At 38.5% G+C, this 22,995-nt stretch overlaps 1 protein-coding gene across 2 annotated transcripts in view; it reads left to right on the top strand.

Moving 5' to 3' along the window:
• The window catches only part of LOC136883248 (interference hedgehog), a 304,457-nt gene that overhangs the window by 255,624 nt on the left and 25,838 nt on the right, over positions 1–22,995 (top strand). The window contains exons 4-9 of one of the 2 annotated variants that reach the window (XM_067155456.2): positions 5,555–5,753; positions 7,492–7,698; positions 7,984–8,202; positions 15,177–15,335; positions 16,997–17,155; positions 21,313–21,420. In XM_067155456.2, coding sequence (XP_067011557.2) covers positions 5,555–5,753; positions 7,492–7,698; positions 7,984–8,202; positions 15,177–15,335; positions 16,997–17,155; positions 21,313–21,420 — 1,051 coding nt within the window. The remainder of the gene's footprint in view (positions 1–5,554; positions 5,754–7,491; positions 7,699–7,983; positions 8,203–15,176; positions 15,336–16,996; positions 17,156–21,312; positions 21,421–22,995) is intronic. The other variant, XM_067155458.2, reaches the window with a different exon arrangement.

Here is a 22,995-nt window from a genome sequence, read left to right on the forward strand (position 1 = left end):
CGTAATGTGAGGAACACCATAGATCTGCGTTACCTGTGCGTATTACATTACTTGTGGGTAGTACCGTAATGTGTGGAACACCGTGAGTATACGGTACTTTTGATTAGTACTGCTTCATGAGAAATACCATGGTTCTTACTTTCCTAGCTATAAGTACTATTATGAGGGGCCGTTGACCTGGATTTTGGACCCGTTTAGTCCTCAAACATCATCGATTCAGGATTGTGCTTTGGAAGCAGCCCCTTGGTCAGTATATACTATTGTTTTAAGATAGTTTCTGGGAAGGTGGATCATTGCAGGTCGAATCCACGGATTGTTTTAAGTTCATAATCATTATTCATCGCCTCTTTTTTAAAAATTCTAGTCAGTGGATTAATTTTGGAATTATTTTTAACTTTCAATATTGTGAGTTGGATCTGTTGATTATTGTAAATTCATATCCACCCATTCATTCTTCATCATAACGTTTTTAATTCTGGTCATTGAATGAGTTTTGGACTTTTAAATTGTCATTACATTTCGTCTCATTTCGTACCATTCGGGGCCGATGACCTAGATGTTAGGCCCCTTTAAACAACAGGCATCATCAGCAGCACCAGCACTCTGTTTCTCTAACCTCTAGAGACCCAAAGCCAAATTTAGGCATTTTGAAACTGTGTGTGTGTGTTTTAATGGGTTCTTAGGGAATAATTGTGACAAATCTGTCATCATCATCATCATCCAAATTCAGTTTCCCGGGTCAACAGTACAGACGGTCGCCATCTCTTCCTGTCTACATACACCTTCTGTTCCAGGACATCTTCCCATCTGAGACCTCTCTCCTCCACATTTGATTTCACTGAATCTATCCAGCATTTCCGTGGCCTTCCCCTTGGTCTTTTTCCTTGGACAGTAAGGTCGAAGTATTATCTGGCAGGTCTCTCGCTCTTTATTCTCATAATATCCCCATAGCACAGAAGTCTACACTTCTTTATTACATTGGACCTCAATGTCAGCCACCTTCCTATTTATTTCATTCCTGATTTTGTCCTTTCGAGTAGTTTGTTTCATAGTTCTACTGAATCTGTTGCCTGAATTCTTGCTTGTAGTCATTGTTAAGTGGAGTACATAGGTTGTTTTTTGCAGTCCCAGAGTAGATTTCTGACTTGATTGTTAAAAAAAAAGAGAAATGTTTAATGGCAAAAATGTTGGGATATTTAAACATTAACTAAGTTTTTTTTTCGATTTACTTTACGTCGCACCGACACAGATAGGTCTTATGGTGACGAGAGAAGAAAGGGCTAGGAGCGGGAAGGATGCGGTCGTGGCCCTATTAAGGTACAGCTCCAGCTGTTAGTTTTGTGTTTAGTGTGATGATAAGGGGCAAAGTAAAGCATCCCTCTAAAAACACAATACAGTATATTTATTTGCTGAGTGGGGAGGGGGGACGTATTTATTTGCTGAGTGGAGAGGAGGGACGTATCACGTATGATACAACAGGACTAGAACGAGTTTTGACGTTGCCAGCTATACTTTTGAATAGACAAATCAAATCGAATCAAAATACTTGATTTGCTAATGAGGTGGCAAATGGTACACAAAAATACATTGTTATCAAGAACTAAATTTTAAATTAAAAAGAAAAGAACTGGTTACCTGGTAGTGTCTTTTTTTTTTTTTTTTTTTTTTTTTTTGTTGTCGACCGCAAAACTGTCGACGCTAAACGCTTATTTCAGATAGACCCCGAGCCTTAAAGCATAAAAACCATGTTATAAAACAAAAACAGAAACAAACACCTGATGTATCATTATATGATACACGGGGAAGTGCGGGAGAAAAAGTCCATTCGGCACTCCAGTGCGTACGATGTCGTCATGTAAAAGATTTCTGCTGGCACACTTGGTGTTTAACCCGACAGAATTAATTCCATCGCCCAAGAGAGGGAGAGGGAGAGAGAGGTGGTGATTACTGTTTTAAGAGGAAGTATTGTTGGGTGGGCAACCGTCCTCTATTAACTCTAATCAGAGGGAACATGGAAGGGATCCGACTCTTCGAAATACCGGACGAGTTGTCCGTGCGGTTAGGGGCGCGCAGCTGTGAGCTCGCACCCGGGAGATAGTGGGTTCGAATCCCACTGTCGGCAGCCCTGAAGATGGTTTACCGTGGTTTCCCATTTTCACACCAGGCAAATGCTGGAATTGTACCTTAATTAAGGCCACGGCCGATTCCTTCCCATTCCTAGTTCTTTCCTGTCCCATCGTGGCCATAAGACCTATCTGTGTCGGTGCGACGTAAAGCAAATAGCAAAAGAAAAAAAAACACTTTGAAAAATGAAGTTACTGGCCAAAGGAAGACAAGGGCCACGACGGGCGTGAAAATGAAACTCCCTCAAATCAAAATCAAATCAAAATCTCTTTATTTGCAAATGAGGTGTCTACCTCGGTGGCAAATGGTACACTCAAATTCTACTTATACCTCCTGTACTACTTAAAAATATAGTCAACTGATATACAGTATGTGGAATTACTTCAAATGATACTATACAACTGGTATAAGATTAAAATTTACATTGTATTTATTTACTTTTTTTTTACCCATTCTGGAACCACTTTTCAGAGTTCCTCATACCGCCAGGGTCGGAAAAGAACAAAAGTTGACCAAGGGAGGTCAGGCAGGATAGATAAAAGTGAAGAGCCTGGCACAAGTAAGTGGAAGCAATGACAGGACCCACCTAAGGGCCCCCTGGTCGCCAACTCACGCTCCCAAATTAAGAGCCCGTGGGGCTCGTTAGTCGCCTCTTATGACAGGCAGGGGATACCGTGGATGTTATTCTACCACCTCCACCCACAACAGGAGCCCAAGTGAGAGAGAGAGAGAGAGAGAGAGAGCGCTACAGTGACTAGAGACAGCCGATTTGTTCTGCCATATGATAGAGTAAAACCGAACATCGAAATCGACGCGCAAATTAAAATGGCTGCCCAAGGTAGCTGAGGACATATTATTATTGTCTGTCAGGTCATCAGCCCAGAGGCTGGTTGGGTCCTCAAATAGCATCACCAAAGGCTATGCAGTTATAGGGAAACCACAAAAGCCAATGGCAGAGCCCAAATGAGGCGTACTAGGCAAGATGAGGAGTGAGGTAGTTTGCCATTGCTTTCCTCACTAGGCCAGACAGTGCTATTGTAGCACAACTAACCCTATGAGCAACACCTTTCAGGACACTCAGACACACTGGTTGTGCTCTGAATGTCATTAATCAGCACCACCCACACCCCAGCAGCTTCCATATTGTCACAGCCATGGATGAGACTGGGACTTCAGTGGAAGCTACACTTTGCTCTGGCCTGCGCCAAGAGATGGATGCAAAAGTACTGATGATATTATTATTATTATTATTATTATTATTATTATTATTATTATTATTATTATTATTATTATTATCATCATCATCATCATCATCATCATCATCATCATCATCATCATCATAGCATTACCATTTACGGTGCCGGAAATTGTGGATCAAAATTTCAGGATTTTAGGTACACTTGCCCGTAGTTTTATCTAATATCCGGAAGTTTTTCTTACTCACCACTTCTTGTCCCTGTCCTTATCCTTTGCACTAAACAAGGATAAGAAGAACAAGATAAACACAGGAAAAGGAAGTGACAAAATGATAAAGAGGCATGCAGGTGTTAAAAGGCTTTCTTCTTATTTTACACTTCTCACATCAGGACTGGATGATCTTCATTGAGTATGGAAGCTCTGTCCTCTTGATGAATCGGGGAACACTCATGGCAAGATAATCAGATAGTCCTTGTCCCTTTCTCCTCTTCTTCATTGCTCTCTCTCTCTCTTCTGACACTGACGTTTGTCGCATTATGTGTTCCTATATACTGTATGTTTCTATCTCTCTTTACATTCGGGCTGAGTGGTTCAGATGGTTAAGGCGCTGGCTTTCTGAGCCCAAGTTGGCAGGTTCGATCCTGGCTCAGTCTGGTGGTATTTGAATGTAATCATTTACGTCAGCCTCGTGTCTGTAGATTTACCCACCTTTAAAAGAACTCCCGCGGGACTAAATTCCGGCACATCGGCATTTCCGAAAACCGTAAAAGTAGTTAGTGGTGGGACTTAAAACCAGTAACATTATTATTATTATTATTATTATTATTATTATTATTATTATTATTATTATTATTATTTCTCTGTTAGGGTCTTCTAGGGACCTTGTTACAATTTCAATGCTTTCTTCATCTTCTTCTTCTTCTTCTCCTCCTCCTCCTCTTCCTCCTTCATCTGCTCACTATGCCTCCTTTTCCTCTCCTCAGACCATTTTGAGCCTGTTTTCTTTCCCTCTCGACCTTGGAATCCTTCCATTTTTAACACTTTCTTTCTGAAAATCCCTCTCTCTGTTGCTTCTTCTCTCTTACATTGCTTCTTTCCAAAATTTTCTTGACTTCATGAATCTAGGTTGTTGTTGATTTCTTGTTCCAAGGATGTTTGAAAATATGTTTGGTTAACTTGTTGTCATCCATTCTGTATAAATGTACAGAAAATATCTGTTGCCTCTCCCATATTGTTTCTGTTATATTTTCTGTGTTCCGATATATTTCATCAATACTTCTTGATTTCCAGTTCTGTAGTTCTCAGCAGACCGTGTTTTTTCGGAATAATATTTCTTTCTAGTACTTCTAATTTATTCAGCTTGTAATTCAGTACTAGACATTCACTTGCATAGGTATGGGCACTCCAGTTTGATTATTGTGTTGTATTTTGAGGTTTTTAGATAAACACTTTTAGTTGTATTTATTCCTAGTTATACAGTATGCTCTTTCTATCTTATGTATCCTTTCTTCTACAGCGGATTTTCCCAAACCGTTTTCTTGAATTGTTTCTCCAAAATATCTGAATTTCTTATCTTTATTATTTCTGTTATTAGAAATTCTGGAGCATTTTTTATATTTGTCATAAAAAATTTTTCCCTTACAGAAATTCTTAAACCTGTTCTGTTGGCTATTTCTTCCAAGAGATTGACTTTTATAGCTGCATTTGTCAGGTTTTCTGAAAGTATGGCAAAATCATCTGCAAAGGTTCGACAGTTTATTTCCACACCTCTGTTCTTTCTTCTCAATGTCATTGGTGATAGCTTGTATTCTTTTAGTTTTTCATTCAAAATTTGTACTATTTTCTCCAGAACACAGTTGAATAGGTTTTGGGGATAAACCATTACCTCTATTTATTCTGAAAGGTTTAGATATTTCATCCATACATTTTACTTTTGATATGCAGTCTGTGAGGGTTTCATGGATTAGGTTTGCCAATTTGGTTTTGATTTTGAATTCTTGGATTATTTTATTTAGAGGTTCCCTATCAACAGACTCAAACGATTTTTTAAAATCTATAAATGTTACTACTATGTCTGTTATTATTATGCTATTATCTGTGTACATGATTTGGATCTGTCACTAGTTGGTTTCTTTCCATTTCTTACAGTTTTGAAATTGCTGACCTATTTATTCGTGAGGTTGGATTATTTTTACTCAGTGGTTAATCCAGTGTACTCTGTGTCCTTTTCCAGTGCGTAGCATGGTTCGGGGCTTCAGCACTAACGTCTCTCCCTGCCCGGCTGACTCTGGCGGAGCTGCAACAGTTTCCCCCTCGTGAGAATGAGACGTACGAGGTGACTGCAGGTAATACGGTGGCGATACACTGTGAAGCTCCATACAGCTCTCCCCCTGCACTTCTGCAGTACTATAGGAATGGTGAGAAAGTAACAGGTGAGTCCACCATGATCCAATTCTATGAGATCACAAAATTTAAGTGTGAGAGGGAGAGATTTGTTTAAAAAATAATAAATCGTTCATCCTCCAATGAGAGTGACTATTTGGATCAGGAATACAGTCCGGTTACAATTTCAATAGAATTTTAAAACATCAAAAAATGGAAATTTATAATTGTTAATGGTGTTATTGTCTTCTTCTTTTTTTTAAGTTGGGGACGTGGGGGAGGATTGTTAATCTCTTTCTTAGGTATAGACGGAAATGAATGATTTGTAGAGAGTCCCTCAGAATCTGTATTACTGTTTTTTCTATTTCACTGAATGGAACTTTCAAATTTTATAGTAAGGTCAATGTCTGAGTAGGGAGAGCAGGCCTCTGCCAATCCATTGATCGATAGGTATTTTGTAGTTTCTTGACAAATAAGGCAAACATGATACTTTAATAGCTTAGTTTTCTAGGCTCACATTCTCAGCCTGATTCAAGTCTCTTTCAAAGTGAATGGTAGGATGTAAGAACATTGCTTTCCTGTCCTTATTGTTGATGGCTATGATGTCAGCCTTCTGATTGGAGTCATTGGTAGAGGTGCAGCGAACCTCGTTGTGCATCTCCCATTCACGCTGTCTCAAGGCTTGACCAGTTGACTTTCTTGATGGTAGAATGAGTTCTTGGTTCAGAGTAGTTACAGGTGTTAGACACCTTTGTTGTTCATAGTTTACACGACTTATTTACTGAAAGATACAAGATTAGATGAAAAGAAAGGGATTCACTTGGGTGGAAATTAAGTGAGCAGTAGAGTAGGGTCAGTGTTCATACCCGCTCAGCTCTATGGCTAAATGGTTAGCATGCTGGCCTTTGGTCCTAGGGGTTCTGGGTTCAATTCTCGGTCTGGTCGGGGATTCAAACTTCATTAATTAATTCCTATAACTCAAGGCCTGGGTGTTTATGCCATATTCAGCATTAGATTTCATGGAAGGTAGGGTCCCAGCCTCACAGACATGCAGGTCTCCTATATGGCGTCAACTCAAAAGACTTGTACCAGGCTTCTCTGGAGGCCACGTGCCATTATTAGCGCTCATACCCAATGTCTAGCAGTGAAACAAGTAGGTTACTTTGCATCCTTATTTCAGTTTTGACATCATGCACACAATGAGTCCTGTAGTTGCACAGTCTCGGACTGCTAAATGTATGAAGAAGAAGAGTCAAATTTTAAACATTCCCTTCTCCAGGAAAACTCCCTTCAATTTAAAGATACGTTTGCCATCGGTCAAAGAAAATCTCGAAGCATTTGGAACAGTGCTAAAAAATTAGCACTAGATGCAAATAAGCTGCTTTGGAAGAAATTATCCATTTCCTGGGCCTGTGATACGAGACTCCTCCATTAATTACATCTAAAAATATTGCCATTTATTCCTGTAGTGTCTGCACTATCGCCGAGTTTATTGGGTTTCAATCTTGGGTAATAAAATTTCTGTTGAATGATGGTCTTAAACTTCTGATGGATACTGGAAGCATTTTGACTTCTAAAATTTGCCTGCCTTCTGTTGCAGATGACTGTTGTGATAACTGACGGTAACCTTGTAGATTGTTGTTATTCGGTTTGCATTATTAGTGCAAACCATCACTTTGATTTTCTCAGATCTTGAGAAGCTAATTCATTGAGAGTAAATAACATTTTTAGTTTCCTTCTTAATTTCTTGCAGAGTAATGATTTTCCTGTACTCCATTCTTCTTTCAGTGCCTGTGTTAGAGACGACAGGTACTCTGATCTTACAGAACGTGACAGCTCAAGACGCTGGCAAATACCAATGTAAAGCTACCAACTACCTGACGGGCCAGTCCGTCATGTCGCCACATGTCTTGACGTTGAAAGTGAGGCAGCAGGGACCGACTGTAGCTCCATACTTCTTATCCTTGCCGCGGACTAATTACACCGTCAGAACAGGTAAGATCCAGAGAGTGTTAATTCACACTCTTTTTTTATAGACTCATTCTTGGACTGAAGGTAGAGAGGTACAATTTACTGTACTGTATATTATATTCACAATCATTTTATTGTATATTCTTCTTTCTTGGATCTTGGCCGTAACAAGTTTTGTTATTTTATTTCTGACATTATTGTGAGCATAGATCATGACACTTCAGATCATAATTGTTGGCATGTTCAAGATTTCTAGCAGCACACTATTATTGTTATTATTATTAACAAATTTTCTTCCATACTCTCTAGGAAGTAATGTAACTCTGGAGTGCAGTGCTGTTGGTAATCCGGTGCCCACAACGACCTGGGAGAAGTACGGTGGTCAGCTACTCCCAGAGAGATCAACCATGGTGCCCGGAGGTCTGCATCTTTCCGGTACTAGTCGAGCAGACGAGGGAACGTACGTGTGCACTCTCAACAATGGAGTGGGACAGAAATTGAGACATATCATTGCTCTGCATCTTCAAGGTAAGTTTCATTCATTTGGTGATCGTAGTATTTCCCTATCTGTACCAATCTTCTTCTCCTTCTTCTTCTTTCTTTGTCATGGATGAAATCCACAAGAGTGTATAACAGAAAATGGGAAACGAAGAGACAAAGACAGACAATATAGTAATATGGAGAGAAAATAAGAGTGGAGAAGAGTAAGACAGTAGTGATGACGAGAAGTAATAGGGAAGGAAGAGGGAATATTGAAGTAAATTGAAGACCATAAGAAGTTGAGAAAAAGTTTCAAATATTTCTGGAGTATACTTACAGAAGATGGGAAAATAAACAAAGAGAATCCAATAAGCCAATGGGTTTTACCAATGTGTGAGAGGTATAGTGTGGAACCGGGACGACCCACAGAAATGCAAGAAAATTCTATACTTCACACCAGTTTTGACATACGTGGCGGGTACGTGGACAACAACAAATCTTGATGAAAGCCGAATCCAAGCAGCCGAGATTAAATTTCTTAGAGGAATGATTGGGAAGACACGAAGGATAAAATCAGAAACATAGAAATCAGAGAGAGAATTGGATTCCCTAAAGATAGAGGTCAGTACGCTGAAATGGTATGGATACATGATGAGAATGGAAGAGGATAGAGTTCAAAAGAGAGTATTTATGGAGAAAATAATAGGAGGAAGACAACGGGGAAGACCCAGAAAGAGATGGACAGGTATGTTGAAGAAGAGTACAGGGAAGAGAGGAGTAAAAGTAGAAGAAATATTGGAGGAAGGAAGGGAGTGGGTAAGAGATAGAAAACATAGAGGCCCTTGATTCACATCCCAACCCAGAAGACTGGAAACGGGAAAATAAAAAGAATAAGAATTATTTCTAGATGCCCAACTAAAAATCTGGAGAGTATTAGGTAACTCTATGTGAGTATTAGTGGGAAAATTGCTACCTTATACACTATGGTCTAGGGCTGCCTATGTTAGCCAAGGTCAACCAACAGAATAATGCTTGATATCCCAAATTGGAATGCTGCTGATCAGTTTTCCAACAAGATCTCAAGCGAGTCTCTACCCTCTTCTTTATTACTGTTTGGCCCCTGTCTTCTTCTTGTTGGTTAAAGTGGAAGCCATTTTCTTTTCAGTTTCAACTTAGTTAACATGTAAACTTGAACTTTTCTAGTCTGTTGAAACTTAAAAAATAAATTATAATAAAAGTGATGTGATACATTGCTCAGAATTTAAAGAATGGTTTTTATGTATTGATTATGTTCACAGTAACAAGGAAATGCACTTTTTAATTTTCCGTAATTTCTATCTGTCTGTCTGTCTATATGTATGTACGTACACGCATCACGAGAAAACGGCTGAAGAGAATTTAATGAAAATCGGTATGTAAAGTTGGGGAATAAGTCCCTACAATCTAGGCTATAAATAATTTTAATCATGGTGAGTGTACTGGTAGTTTAAGGGAAGGTGTAAAATTTAATTCTCAAATATGTATGTAATTAGTGGTTCTATTGATAAATATTATATTAATAAAGTTATATAGTATTACATTTCTGATCATTTATGTCTTATACATTTTTGCCATACTGGCTATGATAACAGAGATATTGATGAATTTGGATTTTTGTTGCTAAGTCCATATAAGCGCCGAGTCACGAGAAAATGGGTAAACAGATTTTAATGAAACAGTATGTAAAGTTGGGGAATAAGGGACTACAGTCTACACTATAAATAATTTTATAAGATGCCTTAATATCGCAGAGTCGGAAGAAAACTAACTATGAAGGCCTACAATATAGAAAGCTCATAAAATTGATTAACAGTAACATTACATTGACCATTGTTTGTTGTGATGTTCTTTGTCTCTTATGGTGCCACTCATCTCTGATAGATGGGATTACTGCTGCGTGCCAAGGATAATAGCCTGCCTGAATAATGGTGGCAAATATCTGGGGACTTAGATCTTTCTATTCTTTAGCATGCCATTACTCCAATTCATACATTTTCTGATACTACTGATGTGTAACATACTGGTTCTTAATAATATTCGAGCTAATCAATTCCTACTCTGAAGCACTGATTGGAATGAGCAGTGTACACATTTAACGGAATAATGGCAGAGTAGTGTTCGCGGATGTCTGTGGCCTGGTCATTCCGGCTCTGGAACTTTGGACTGTTAGATCGGCACCATGGAACTGTTCATAAAAGTGAGAAAATGTGCGCTTTTCATTTGATCGAGTATTTTATATGATAACATTTCTTTTATTTAAAGTTAAAAATTTCATTGTTCCGTATTGAAGAATATTACAGTTAAAATTGAAATAATTGATAAAGAGATTCAACCTATTCAATACAAAAGAATAAGAAATGTAGTGAATTACATTCCCATTTAATAATAAGTAGAAATGGTACCGATTTCGACCCTAGTCCAGGTCATCATCAGCCGATTAAAACATGAAAAACAATGCATAGGAAAAGGAAATAAAAGATTAAGTACACCCCGGATCAGTAGAAGAGGCGATATAAAAATGAACGGGGGTAGACATTGTAAAACTCAGAAGAAGTAAAATGCAAGTCACTCAAAAGAAAACAGTGCGCAATTCTCTGAGCGGCAGCATGGCACACACACAGCGCTATGCAAAGTCTCACAATGTTTACGAATAGCAGAGAACGGTTAAATAAGCCACTGTCAGGCACAAAGTCACATCACAATCGAACACAAACAAAGATCCATAATTGTGCAGGAGTTGAAGACGAGTAGATCTGTTGAAACAACTTGCCAGCTCCCGGTGATCAGCGCGACACATTCAATATCAGGCACTGTGGTTTCAAACGCCAAAGTAAAATGGAGAAAAGCTTGAAGATCCAGTAATTTTCCTCGGTCACGGGAAAGTAAGTATATAGATAAATATAATACTATTCAATATAATTGAATAAGTAATTGTGCTCTTATAGAATACTTAGAACAGTTGAGGTGAAAATACAATCGAATTGTATTATATTTATCTATATACTTACTTTCCCGTGACCGAGGAAAATTACTGGATCTTCAAGCTTTTCTCCATTTAATTTGGGGTTTGAAACCACAGTGCCTGATATTGAATGTGTCGCGTTGATCACCGGGAGCTGGCAAGTTGCTTCAACGGATCTACTTGTCTTCAACTCCTGCACAATTATGGATCTTCGTTTGTGTTCGATTGTGATGTGACTTTGTGCCTGACAGTGTTTAAAAACTGGCTCATTTAACCGTTCTCCGCTATTCGTAAACATTGTGGACTTTGCCTAGCGCTGCGTGTGCCATGCTGCCGCTCAGGGAGTTGCGCACTGTTTTCTTTTGAGTGACTTGCATTTTACTTCTTCTGAGTTTTACAGTGTCTACCCCCGTTCATTTCTATATCGCCTCTTCTACTGATCCGGAGTGTACTTAATCTTTTATTTCCTTTTCCTATGCATTGTTTTTCATGTTTTAATCGGCTGATGATGACCTGGACTAGGGTTGAAACCAGTACCATTTCTACTTATTATTAAATGGGAATGTAATTCACTACATTTCTTATTCTTTTGTATTGAATAGGTTGAATCTCTTTATCAATTATTTCAGTTTTAACTGTAACATTTCTTTTAATCGCTAGATTCCTTCTGACATCATTGTAATGACCTATGTTGACTTCTGTTGGGAAAACCACAAAAACAGTCTTTCTGAGAATTCCGTAGCAAAGCATGGGTACATCAGCTAGTCTTCAGTAACTCAACATAATTCTTGTTTTACAATAAACTTCATTTATAAGTTTCTATCTTAAATTCGAATTTCTGTATCTCAAAATTTTGATGCCTTGAATCCTTCATTATACTCCCAATTCTGAAGTTTATCCTGTTACTGTATTCAACTTTTTCATTTTGACAGTGCTATATTTGACTTACTGGGTAGCCTCCGTGGCTCCGCTGGCATCGGGCCGGCCTCTCACCGCTGGATACCGTGGTTCAAATCCCTCTCTCTCCATGTGAGATTTGTGCTGGAGAAAGCGGAGGTGGGACAGGTTTTCCTCCGGGTACTCCGTTTTTCCCTGTCATCTTTCATTCCAGCAACACTCTCCACTATCATTTCATTTCATCCGTCAGTCATTAATCATTGCCCCAGAGGAGTGCGACAGGCCTCAGTAGCCAGCACAATTCCTATCTTCGCCGCAAGTTGGGGGGCTTCATTCATTCCATCCCTGACCTGGTCATTGACTGGAAAAAAGGTTGTAGGTTTTCATTTTTCATATTTGATTTACTGGCCCAGGCAATGATTTTGTAGAGCTTTTGCGAGGTTAATCTACATGGGTACAAAATCAATAGCTACAGTGTATCAAAATTCTCTCAAGTGGGTTTTAATTTTTGAGATTTTAGCTTTTCCTTTGTCAAATACCAGGTATAAGCCAGCATTCAGTGAAGCGTTCTCGTTGCAAAGTGATTAAGACACTGGCTTTAAGGTGCACAGGGTCCAGTCTTCTTCTAGTCATTTTGGTACTTAATATAATTTTTAAATTGTCTGATTCATTGGCTGAATGGTCTGCGTACTGGCCTTCGGTTCAGAGGGTCCCGGGTTCGATTCTCGACTGGGTGGGGGATTTAACCTTCATTGGCTAATTCCAATGGCCCGGGGGCTGGGTGTTTGTGCTTCCCCAACATCCCTGCAACTCACACACCACACGTAACACCATCCTCCACCACAATAACGCGCAGTTACCTACATATGGCAGATGCCGCCCACCCTTATTGGAGGGTCTGCCTTACAAGGGCTGCACTCGGCTAGAAATAGCCACACAAAATTATTATTATTTTAAATTTATTTAGGGCTATACTCACTGTTGTCATTTTTAACTGTATGTCATTTTTATTATGCATCCTTTTGTTGATGATTTATTTCATTCTAATTTAATCATAATTTCATATTCTATGAATAAACCCAAACCAAACCTTATGTCATGAAGCTGCAGGTAAAAATCCCTGATTTGGCCAGGAATTGAACTTCAGGCTTCTCTCTAAGAGGCAGGCCCTACACCATGGGGCCGACCATTCTATGAGTAGCACATAGAAGACAGTCTTGAAATATAATGCAGTATTGATAAATCTTACTACCAGAAATAATGTGTCTGATATGACATGCACTTAAAATGAAGTTAAGAATAATATTATGAAAGAAGACATTAAGGTCCAGTTTAATCAACAGTTGTTATTACTTAACAAAATTTGTGTTTCATAAACAAAATGTTAATGTTAACAGTTTGTAAAAATAAGTGTTAACATTCTGTTAACCCGATGTTAAAATTGTTATCTAATATTGGCTAACTGTTCCAAAATGACTGCTGTGAATTACACTTTGGATATGATATTGTTATATTTAGATCTTTTGTTCCTGACAGAGGAATTGTTTTACAATGTAATGAGTTTGAAAATATTATGGATGCAAAGTTTCTACAAATATACAGGTTATTGAAAATGGTTGTTAGTAAGGTACCATAGTTGACAGAATTCAAGTGAGGTTAGAATATTCCATGAACAGAAACTTTCCTGTTTCTCCCATGCTGCAGGTAATGTTAATTTAAAAATTTTGTGCTGCTACCTTTTTTTTTTTGGTAATGATTGGAAACAGTGCTAGAATTTCAAAAGCTACAGTTAGTAGAACTCTTTGCAGAGTATAGTATGGAAGGTATGGAATCTACGTGCAGAGAGGTCTACGGACAGTACGAAGCTGGTATTGGTATTATAAATTTACTCATTCGGGACAAATATTTTAGGTTCCCTATGGGAATCAACATCTACATCATTTGATAGCCAGGCAGGCATCAATTTTTGAAAATGAGTCTTAGCTCTCATAGTGCATTGGCACTGCTGGTGGCTTCAAGTAGCCTATGCAGTGGCCTCCACGGTATGCACTAGCCTTGCGTCTTGGGTGGTGTGCTAAGTCCCAACTGACGAGCCTAACTTAGCACACGAGGGCGAAACGCAGGCAACCAAGAATGAGTTAGCTGGAAAATTTATAATGTCCAATAACGGACCATTTATATTGGCAGTACGAAGCTCCCGCAATGCCTCGCAGACGCGTTAGACAGCCTATCCACCAGTTGACAGCATTTGATAGAGGCCGCATTGTGGAACTGCATGAGGCTGGTTGGTCATTTCATGCAATTGTCAGGCATGTGGGCCTTGTCATTGTATGTTTTTCTAATTTTGTGGCTGAAGATGATGCACACCAGCATCAAAACCAGTCCTAAGAATAATAAAATGTTATAATTCATTTTATAACATTGTATGGTGTTGAATAAGTGGACTTTCTTGTTCCCATTAGACTCCTTCTGGGTGCGTAACGTTTTTTGTCAGGCAGTGTACGTTGATCACAACAATATAGACATTACATTGGAGATAATTAACTAACAATTATTATATTTAAATGTGTCAATAATAAGGGATACGTCTCTATATATTTTTATAATAAATATCTAAAAACGGACATCTTAAATAATAAAACATTTTTAATACTCTTTAACTCAGTTGGCAATTAGCTGTATGATGCTGAGACAGAATGTGCTGTGCTTTTTATTCCATACCTTGAAGAAGATACATGACCAGTGTATATCTGGTCTACTGACACAGTTTGATAGTTTGAATGTCTTTCCTGTACCTAACTTCTGTGTTGAAGGAGATCATACCATTTTAAAGTTTTTATTGCACTAATTGGTCCTCTAATGGAGAACAAAATCAATAGATGCAATTCAGTTCACTTTTGTCATTAAGAACAACTTTCCTGTATAAAATCAGACAAATACAATACAGTACATTGTAAATTGCAACTGATGATGTTTGGATCTCCATATCTTGAATTTTCAGTAAGTGAAATAATGTTTGCATTCTTCAACAATTTCTGATGAATACATTTTGATTTATTATTTATGTGTATGCTATTTCTGCCCTTTGAAGCTTCTCAGTCAAGTTTTTACCTTGTTGTTTCAGAGCCTCCTGTTGTAATTATGAAGTCTCCGCCAGATGAGGTGGTACTAGAAGGTGGAGAAGTGATATTGGAGTGTCAAGTGAAGGGATCACCCACTCCTCAGCTGATGTGGGTTTTCAATGGAGAAGCTGTACAAGATGATGATCACATTCATGCATCTGGTAAAGTAATCATTCAGTATTATAGGTGGGAAAGCTAGCAAGTCAAGTGTAGTTTTTCTAGTGGTCACTGAAAGCTGTTGAGATAGCCTAAATAACATTAGTACCGGTGAGAACTGTTGAACATACCGTAAGAAATAAAATATATACATGTGTGTGTGTGTTTCTTTTTCTTTTCTTTTTCTAATGCCCACAAGTTCATTGACTGTGGTGATGAGCGATTTACTCTCTTCTTTTATTTGTGCACACCATCTGTGGAAGTACCGAGGAAGTGTAAAGAGATAATGTACAAGATGTACTATGCACCCATATCGAGACCTGAACCATGACAAGTAGGGATGAGAGTAGAATTCAAGCCAGCAAAATGAAATACTTAAGAAGTATGATAAGAAAGACAAGGAAGGACAGAGTGAGAAACAAAGATGTTAGAAAGGAAGTTGGAATAGAAAACCTAAATGAGAGAATTGATAGAAGTAAACTAAGGTGGTTTGGACATATAAAGAGAATGGAGGAGAAAAGAATACCAAAACAGATGATGGAGATGAAGTTTGAGGAAGAAAAAGAGCGAGAGGGAGACCTGGAACAAGGTGGATTGATTCAGTTGATCGATTCTTCCGCCCTTCCAACCACACACAAGACACGAACGTTCATGTGCATGAAGTGTTCCTATATATATTGTATTCATCTTATATATATATATATTAGTTTTAAGTAGAGATGTGTTTTATAAACTAATTTTAAGACCTAAAACATATCATTTTAGACATACAATTGCATTGTCGCACATAGTGACATACACGCCAGATCCCGTTTCAACATGCCCCATTGGATGTGACCAAATGTTTATTGTCATATGGCATTCCCTAGACAATGTAATCTTAATCATAGTTTCATGACATAACTATGAATGTATGGTTCAGCTGAAGATGACCCTATGCAAGGGGTCAAAACCGGTCCTGTAGCATAATAAGTGCAATAAATAAGTATTGATAGGTGGAAATCCTTACCTATTTCTAATTGTGTAATTCGTCAATACGGAAATGAAGATTATAGATTACGATTGGACCACTTCAGTCATTCCACATTCACTTTCTCTTTGAAGGTTGTACTGTTTGGTTCTTGTGATCTGCCCAGTACTTTTCATTGGTTCCAACTGTAATTTTCTCAGTTAGTCTAAAATTGCTATAGCCTTTCTATGTGTCATTTTGGCTGAAAAATATGTGAGTTTTAAGAAGGGTGTTAATTTTATTTTTGTTTTCTGCATCTGCTACCTCGAGCCCAACTGCTTTGATATCTTGCTGAATTTCATAGATACATTGCCCTCCTCTCTTCTTTCCAAGATTTCTTATCATTATTTGTCATAAAAGCAGATTTCGTGGCAGTTGCAAGAAATATGAGATTTTGTCTTACTAGCCTGGTATAGCCCTTGTAAGGCAGATCTTTCAACAAGGGTGAGCGACATCTGCCGTGTATGGAAATTGCATGTTATTATAATGGAGGATAGTGTTGTTAGTGGAGTATTAGTTGCAGGGATGTTGGGGATATTACAAACACCCAGTTCTTGAGCCCCAGCCAAGAATTAAACCCGGGTCCTCTGAACTGATGTTCACTAAGAAGCCAGACGTTTTACAAAATAATGATATTAATTTTTCATTCTGCTGTAGGAGGGAAGCTCCACATCAAACAACTGGAGAAGCGTCATGCAGGTATTTTCCAGTGCTTTGCTACCAACTCCCTTGGAACAGCATCAGGTTCGTCCATGTTGCGAGTGTCACCGAAACAGATCTCAGCAGATGCCAAGGGAGATTCTGTGACTCCGTATGGTGAGTTCATTTCCTTTCATTATTACTTTAAAAAAAAAAAAAAGGGGGGGCGAGTACACTTGCGTCATATCTTCCACAATATTTTTTTTTTTAGAATAGTGTACTGTATATATGCAAATAATCCCTTCTTCCTAATTTTATGAATGGAAATTTTGAAAATGTATTTTTTCTTTTTGGCATTTGTTTAGCTTTGTTGAGTATTTATATTGAAAATTATATTATACCACAGTACAACAAGCTATAAAATTACCAAGCAACTTATTATGTGATAATCCTTTTAATTCCAATATAATTGGTCGGTTATTGGAAATTATAAATTTTCCAGCTAATTTATTGTTGGTTGCCAGCGTTTTGTCCCAGAGTGCTAATTTGGGCCCATCAGTTGGTGACTAGCACACCTATCAACATGCAAAATGTTGGCATCCAAAAATAAGTTAGCTGGAAAATTTGTAATTTCCAATAATGAACTAATTATTTTGGAATTATGAAGTTAATTATTCGGGAAAAGTATTTCAAGTTCCCTGCAGGAATCAAAATCTAAATTATCTGATGGCCCAGCAGGCATCAATTTTTGTAAAGGGGACCAAGTCTTTCATAGAGTATTTGCAATGCCTGTGGCTCCGGGTAGCCTGTACAGTGCCCTCCACTGCGTCGGTGGATGCAGAGTGGGTCTCAGCCCACAAGCGGCCACGTCTGGTCTGTGGTCCAACAGCTCTGCACTCCGACCGGCCAACCGAGTAGAGGAGGGGTGGCCGCGGCTCTACCGTGGCTCTACGCCTCTGCGTTCAGGAGACGGGACAGGGCTGGACCTCACGGCTGGCCCCAACCGTCAGCTGTCCTGAGAATGGTTTTCCGTGGTTTTCCATTCTCCTGCTCTAAGGCAAATGCCGGGACAGTTCCTAGTGTAGGCCACGGCCGCCAACACCTTCACCTTCTCCAAGCATCTCCTTCACCGTAACAAATCTCCCCTTCAGGGGAGGAATGAAAACATTTCAGTTGTAGTTGTAGCCTTCACTGCGTACCACAAATATTGATTGTTGCTGTCCTACATTGACGGTAATTACATATTAGTCTGAGTATCGTAGTGGATGAAGGGAGATGTTGGAGCTTAAATAACAGGCTTCATGCCATATTGAATCGAAAGCTGTGTCTGTATCTAGACATATTAACACTGCAAGTCATTAGAGGTGACTAAAAGACAGACCTAGGACTCTCAACATGGGAGTGTTGGTTGGCGACCACGGTTTTGCTTCCACTTACTTGTCACTTGTGTCACTGTCCTCGGTCATCTATTGTTCTCTCCCGAGCCCAACGATATTAGCTTTTTGAGGCCCTTCGCTTTCCCGTGCAGAACCTTCACTTTTTGAAGTGTCGGACCTCCTCCATTTTCCTTCTGATTAGTGTTAGTAGAGGATGGATGCCCAGTTGTACTTCCTTCTTAAACAATAATCACCACCACCACCACCACCACCACCACCATCTCGACCACGTAGTACATGATTATCTAAATCTCAACTAGTAACCATGACAGCCTGCTAGTAAATGAACAAGTGCGTGACATATACTGGAATTATACCCCTGGCGCAACACCTTGAGGGTGCTGGGGCTCCGAAGTTGCTAAGCTCTCGATGCGATGTGTAACGATTACTGGAATGTAAACTGTAACGATTGCAATTTTATTTCAAGAAGTAAATTACGAGTAAAAATGACATTTTATGTAAAGTAATGATTGCGAGTAAAAATTACTAAGAAAGTTATCATTAAAATCAATTGAATTACTGTACTTTTACTCAATTACTCCCCAACTGATTATTTTGGCCTGGGTATAAACAAATCAAATTTGGTTCTGAACCCGCTCGTGTTACTGTACATTGTTAAAAATACACAGTTATGTAAGTGCTTAAGGCGACACTCCGGAGATAAAAAGATATTTTTACCTAATGCATGGATTTTCACGAAACTTTGTGGGAATGTCACCTACATAAAAGTAGAGATATCACGAACATTTCTTTCATATACAATTACCAGTTTTTCCAAAATAAATCTTTCTTTTGAAATATTTAATTCAATTTTTTTTTCATGAAATTTAATTAACACGTTAATGTAAATTCGTAATTAGGTAGATAAAACGTCTTTTAACCTTTCAGGCGGTAATGACGGAATAAATCGTCCTAGCCGCGTGGCTTCCTAAGTGGCCATGAAGGAATATTCCGTCATCACATTGTAAAAGTCTTTCAGCGATGGGTTTCACAACTTATTTCATCGTAGGATCCAAGATCGCTTTCCTTTGTGCATGTAGGTCAGTTTCGAACTTGGCCTACAGCAGCACTTTCCTAAAACTATGTGACCGAGTGAAATGCTTTTGTTCCGCGCCCAGCTAGCAGTCAGCCAGTATTGGCCACCAGGCTGCTGAGAGTGGTCCACAAAACATCCACAAAAAGAAGAACTGTTTGATTTATTACACTGTGACAATTCGGAGAGTGATGTGTCATCTGATAGTGACATAATGTTGAAATGTCAGGAGATAGTGAGTGCAATGGTGAAAGAGACTCGAGTGAACATGATGGTAGCACTAGCGGTGATATTCAGCTTGGTGTTTGGACAAAGGTAGGATCTGAACATGGCCGAGATTTACATTTACGGTGCAAACTGGACTAGATGTACAAATTGAACACTTATATAATCCACTAGAATATTTTTAATTGTTTATCACTCCTGAATTAACGGAACTAATATGTAGGGAAACCAACTGGTATGCTCAACAGCTTTTAGAAAGCACACCAACCTTGAAACTATATTCGAAAGTGAATCAGTGGACTGACACGAATAAAGATAAAATTATGACTTTACTTGTATTCTTTCTCTTGCAAGGCATTCATTAGCTACCTGACAACAAGAGCTACTTTTCTCGTAGACAGTTATTAGAGACCCCAATATTTCTGGAGCTGTTCTCTGAAAGTAGATTTTATCTCCTTCTCAAATTCTTACACTCTGTCGATAATGAAGCATACGATGAAGCCACGTGTGGTCCAAAGAAACTCTACAAATTGAAACCTATTCTGGACCACTTGAATAGCAAATTCTGAAGTGTGTACATACTCGAAAGCAATGTGTCTGTAGTTGAGTCTCTTATGTTATTGTATGTTTCTCGTTGCTTTCCTCACTGAACCAGGTCCTCTTTCCTTGTCCTTGGCACTGTGTAATCATTTTAATAGCTTGAAAGTGAGACTTTGTTTTTTTAAACCTGATGAAAATACCTGACCAGTTAAAAGTATCTCACCGCAAGTTCCCGTTGCTTACTTCAGCGAGCCAGACGCCTTGCCCTTTGTACTGTGATCATTTTTGACAGCTTGAGACATATTCTGTACTTTTTGAATCCGATAAAAATATTGTACTACACAAGAGTATCTGACTATATGTTACTTCCCAGTACCTTATGGAAAATGTGCCACTGTGTTAGTAGCTACTCAGAAGAAATGTACCACTTGCAAGGTTAAAAGCACTACGTATCGATTTTTCTGTACATAATTTATATAAGGAAATACATTGTACTAAAGTTTGTGTAATTTTTACGGTCTAAAATTTTGCACTTAAAAATCCCTACTACTTGAAAAAATTCTGCAATCAAAAATTCCATATGCAGGTTTCTTAATATAGCTATGATACATATACCATACAAACTTTGTTACATTTGGCAGAATATTATGGGAGAAAAATGGGATTTAAATGTAAAATGACAATTGGCAAACAAAGTATTATTACAGTGATCAGTTGTTTGAATTCAGTGGAATAACTTCGTGACAAGAAAAAAGAAACTTAATCCTTTCAATTTCAGTCATAAAAAAAATTCACCAAATTGACCAATATATCAAATTTTTTTTGACTAACAACATGTATATTGACTGCAATGTAGGCTATGAGGAAAGGAGATTGAACAGTGAGCACTCGCAAGTATGTTGAAGTCAGTATCTGTATCTTGGAGTTAAAAGCGCAAATTTCCATAAAATTCTTACTTTGCTTACCCCTCCCTTCTCCATTGAAGTTTTCTGGAGTTTTCAGATCTGGAGAGGTTAGTAGTTTGATGTCATGCATGTGTGCACTCATATTGCTTGCAGAAGTACTAAGCCAAGCTCCTATCTTCTATTTTCTGCTCACAGAGCCGTTTGACTCGGACGATGTCCCGACCACTCCATCCGCTTGGAATAAGAGAAGGGATCCTAATCGGAAGAGGAATGGTAAGAAGAAGGACAGACATAAAGGGAGCGGTAAGGAAATACATTGTGTATTGACCAGTTTGCATAGCGAAGAGAAGGTATTGGCAAACAGTTATCATGTGATTGTGCTTCAGTTATTAACACATTCACTGCTGCTTTAATTAACCCTATAAATTATCCCAAGAGCCAATAAGTTTTTCTTCTCTCTTGAAGGTGGAAGGAAGTTGAAGATAGTTTTAATCTTAACAAGTTTTTTTTTGCACACAGAAAGCAAATATTGATAACGTGTGCATCAGCAACTTTGAGGAACAATAAAATATTGTGGAGAGTGTTTATAATACTCCATATCTACATTTCACTGAAACTACGGATGTTAGATTGTTGGGTAACAATTGTTCACATCTAAAATGATCATTTTTTGATATTGTAGCTATTGTTGGCATAATGTACTGTAGAAGTACAGTAGTAAAGCCTAAGGCAAAGCTCGAAGCAGAGTGCAGGGCTTACAAGGCATTGAAGACGGTGACAAATGGAAACAGTTTGTTGCCGCTTTTGGCACCGCAACGTACAATGCTTTCTTAGTCCTTTGCCTTTCGCATTTAAAACCTATTTACCTAGCAGTTTAGATTTCATTGCAGGCATTATTGTTGAAAATGGGAGATCGTGAAAATTTGAGATGTTGAAAAACAGAGAGCTGAAAGTCATATAAAAGCTTTTTATCTCTGGAGAATGACATCTTCATTACAGTTTTTCAACAGCTTATGACACAGTCGTTTGAAATTTCAAGGACCAGGAGGATTGTCACTCCGATTTTCTTCCATCAACATTCACGATTGAAAGCAACACCTGCACTCGTGCAGGTAACGTGAATCTCAGTATGAATGCTGCTGAAGCAGGACAAAGCCCTTTCACAGTACCAACCATTAACCCGTGAGGGGTCACGCCCGGTCATTTAAACTATTTCTGTGTATTTTGATCCATCCTTCCACGAACACTGTTTATTATAATTCCTACCCCTCTATACCTTTCAATGGACTTGTCCACACTTCTGTCACACCACTGTTATCCCTCTTCACTCCTTCAGTGAGTGACAAGCTGGCTATCCGGTCGTTTCGTTCACACGCGACTCCTCTCGTTATCTACTCTGTTCTATTCATCATATGTGGCTCATGATGTAGACTTATTTATAATGTGGAAAGTGCACTTTTATAATTCATTGTTGAGTAGAGGCAGAAGGAGCATTGTCTAGATGCGTGTTAAATGAAATTAAACATAATTTTAAAAGTATTTTCCATAAACAGAACTTGAATCGCTATTTTCAGTTTCATCAGCAAAAGGCAATCTCATTATAATTATTATGTTAAAAGTGCTTGTCTGTGTTTAAATAGTATTTTCTTATATTATTGTAGCAATAAATAGCGTATTAAGTAAGCGTTTGGTGTTTTGTTGGTTTGCGGTCGAAATGACTGTACGCGACACCTGATACTCAGAACCGCGACCCCTCGCGGGTTAAAGGCAAGCCAAATCGAATAACTTAAAATCGTCGTGTAGGGCAGGAAGTGGGCAAAACGCACATGCATATCAGGCGGCAGTCAGTGTGTCGTGCAATTAAGAATGAAAAATATA

This window comes from Anabrus simplex, chromosome 11, assembly GCF_040414725.1.
Source record: "Anabrus simplex isolate iqAnaSimp1 chromosome 11, ASM4041472v1, whole genome shotgun sequence".
Taxonomy (NCBI): domain Eukaryota; kingdom Metazoa; phylum Arthropoda; class Insecta; order Orthoptera; family Tettigoniidae; genus Anabrus; species Anabrus simplex.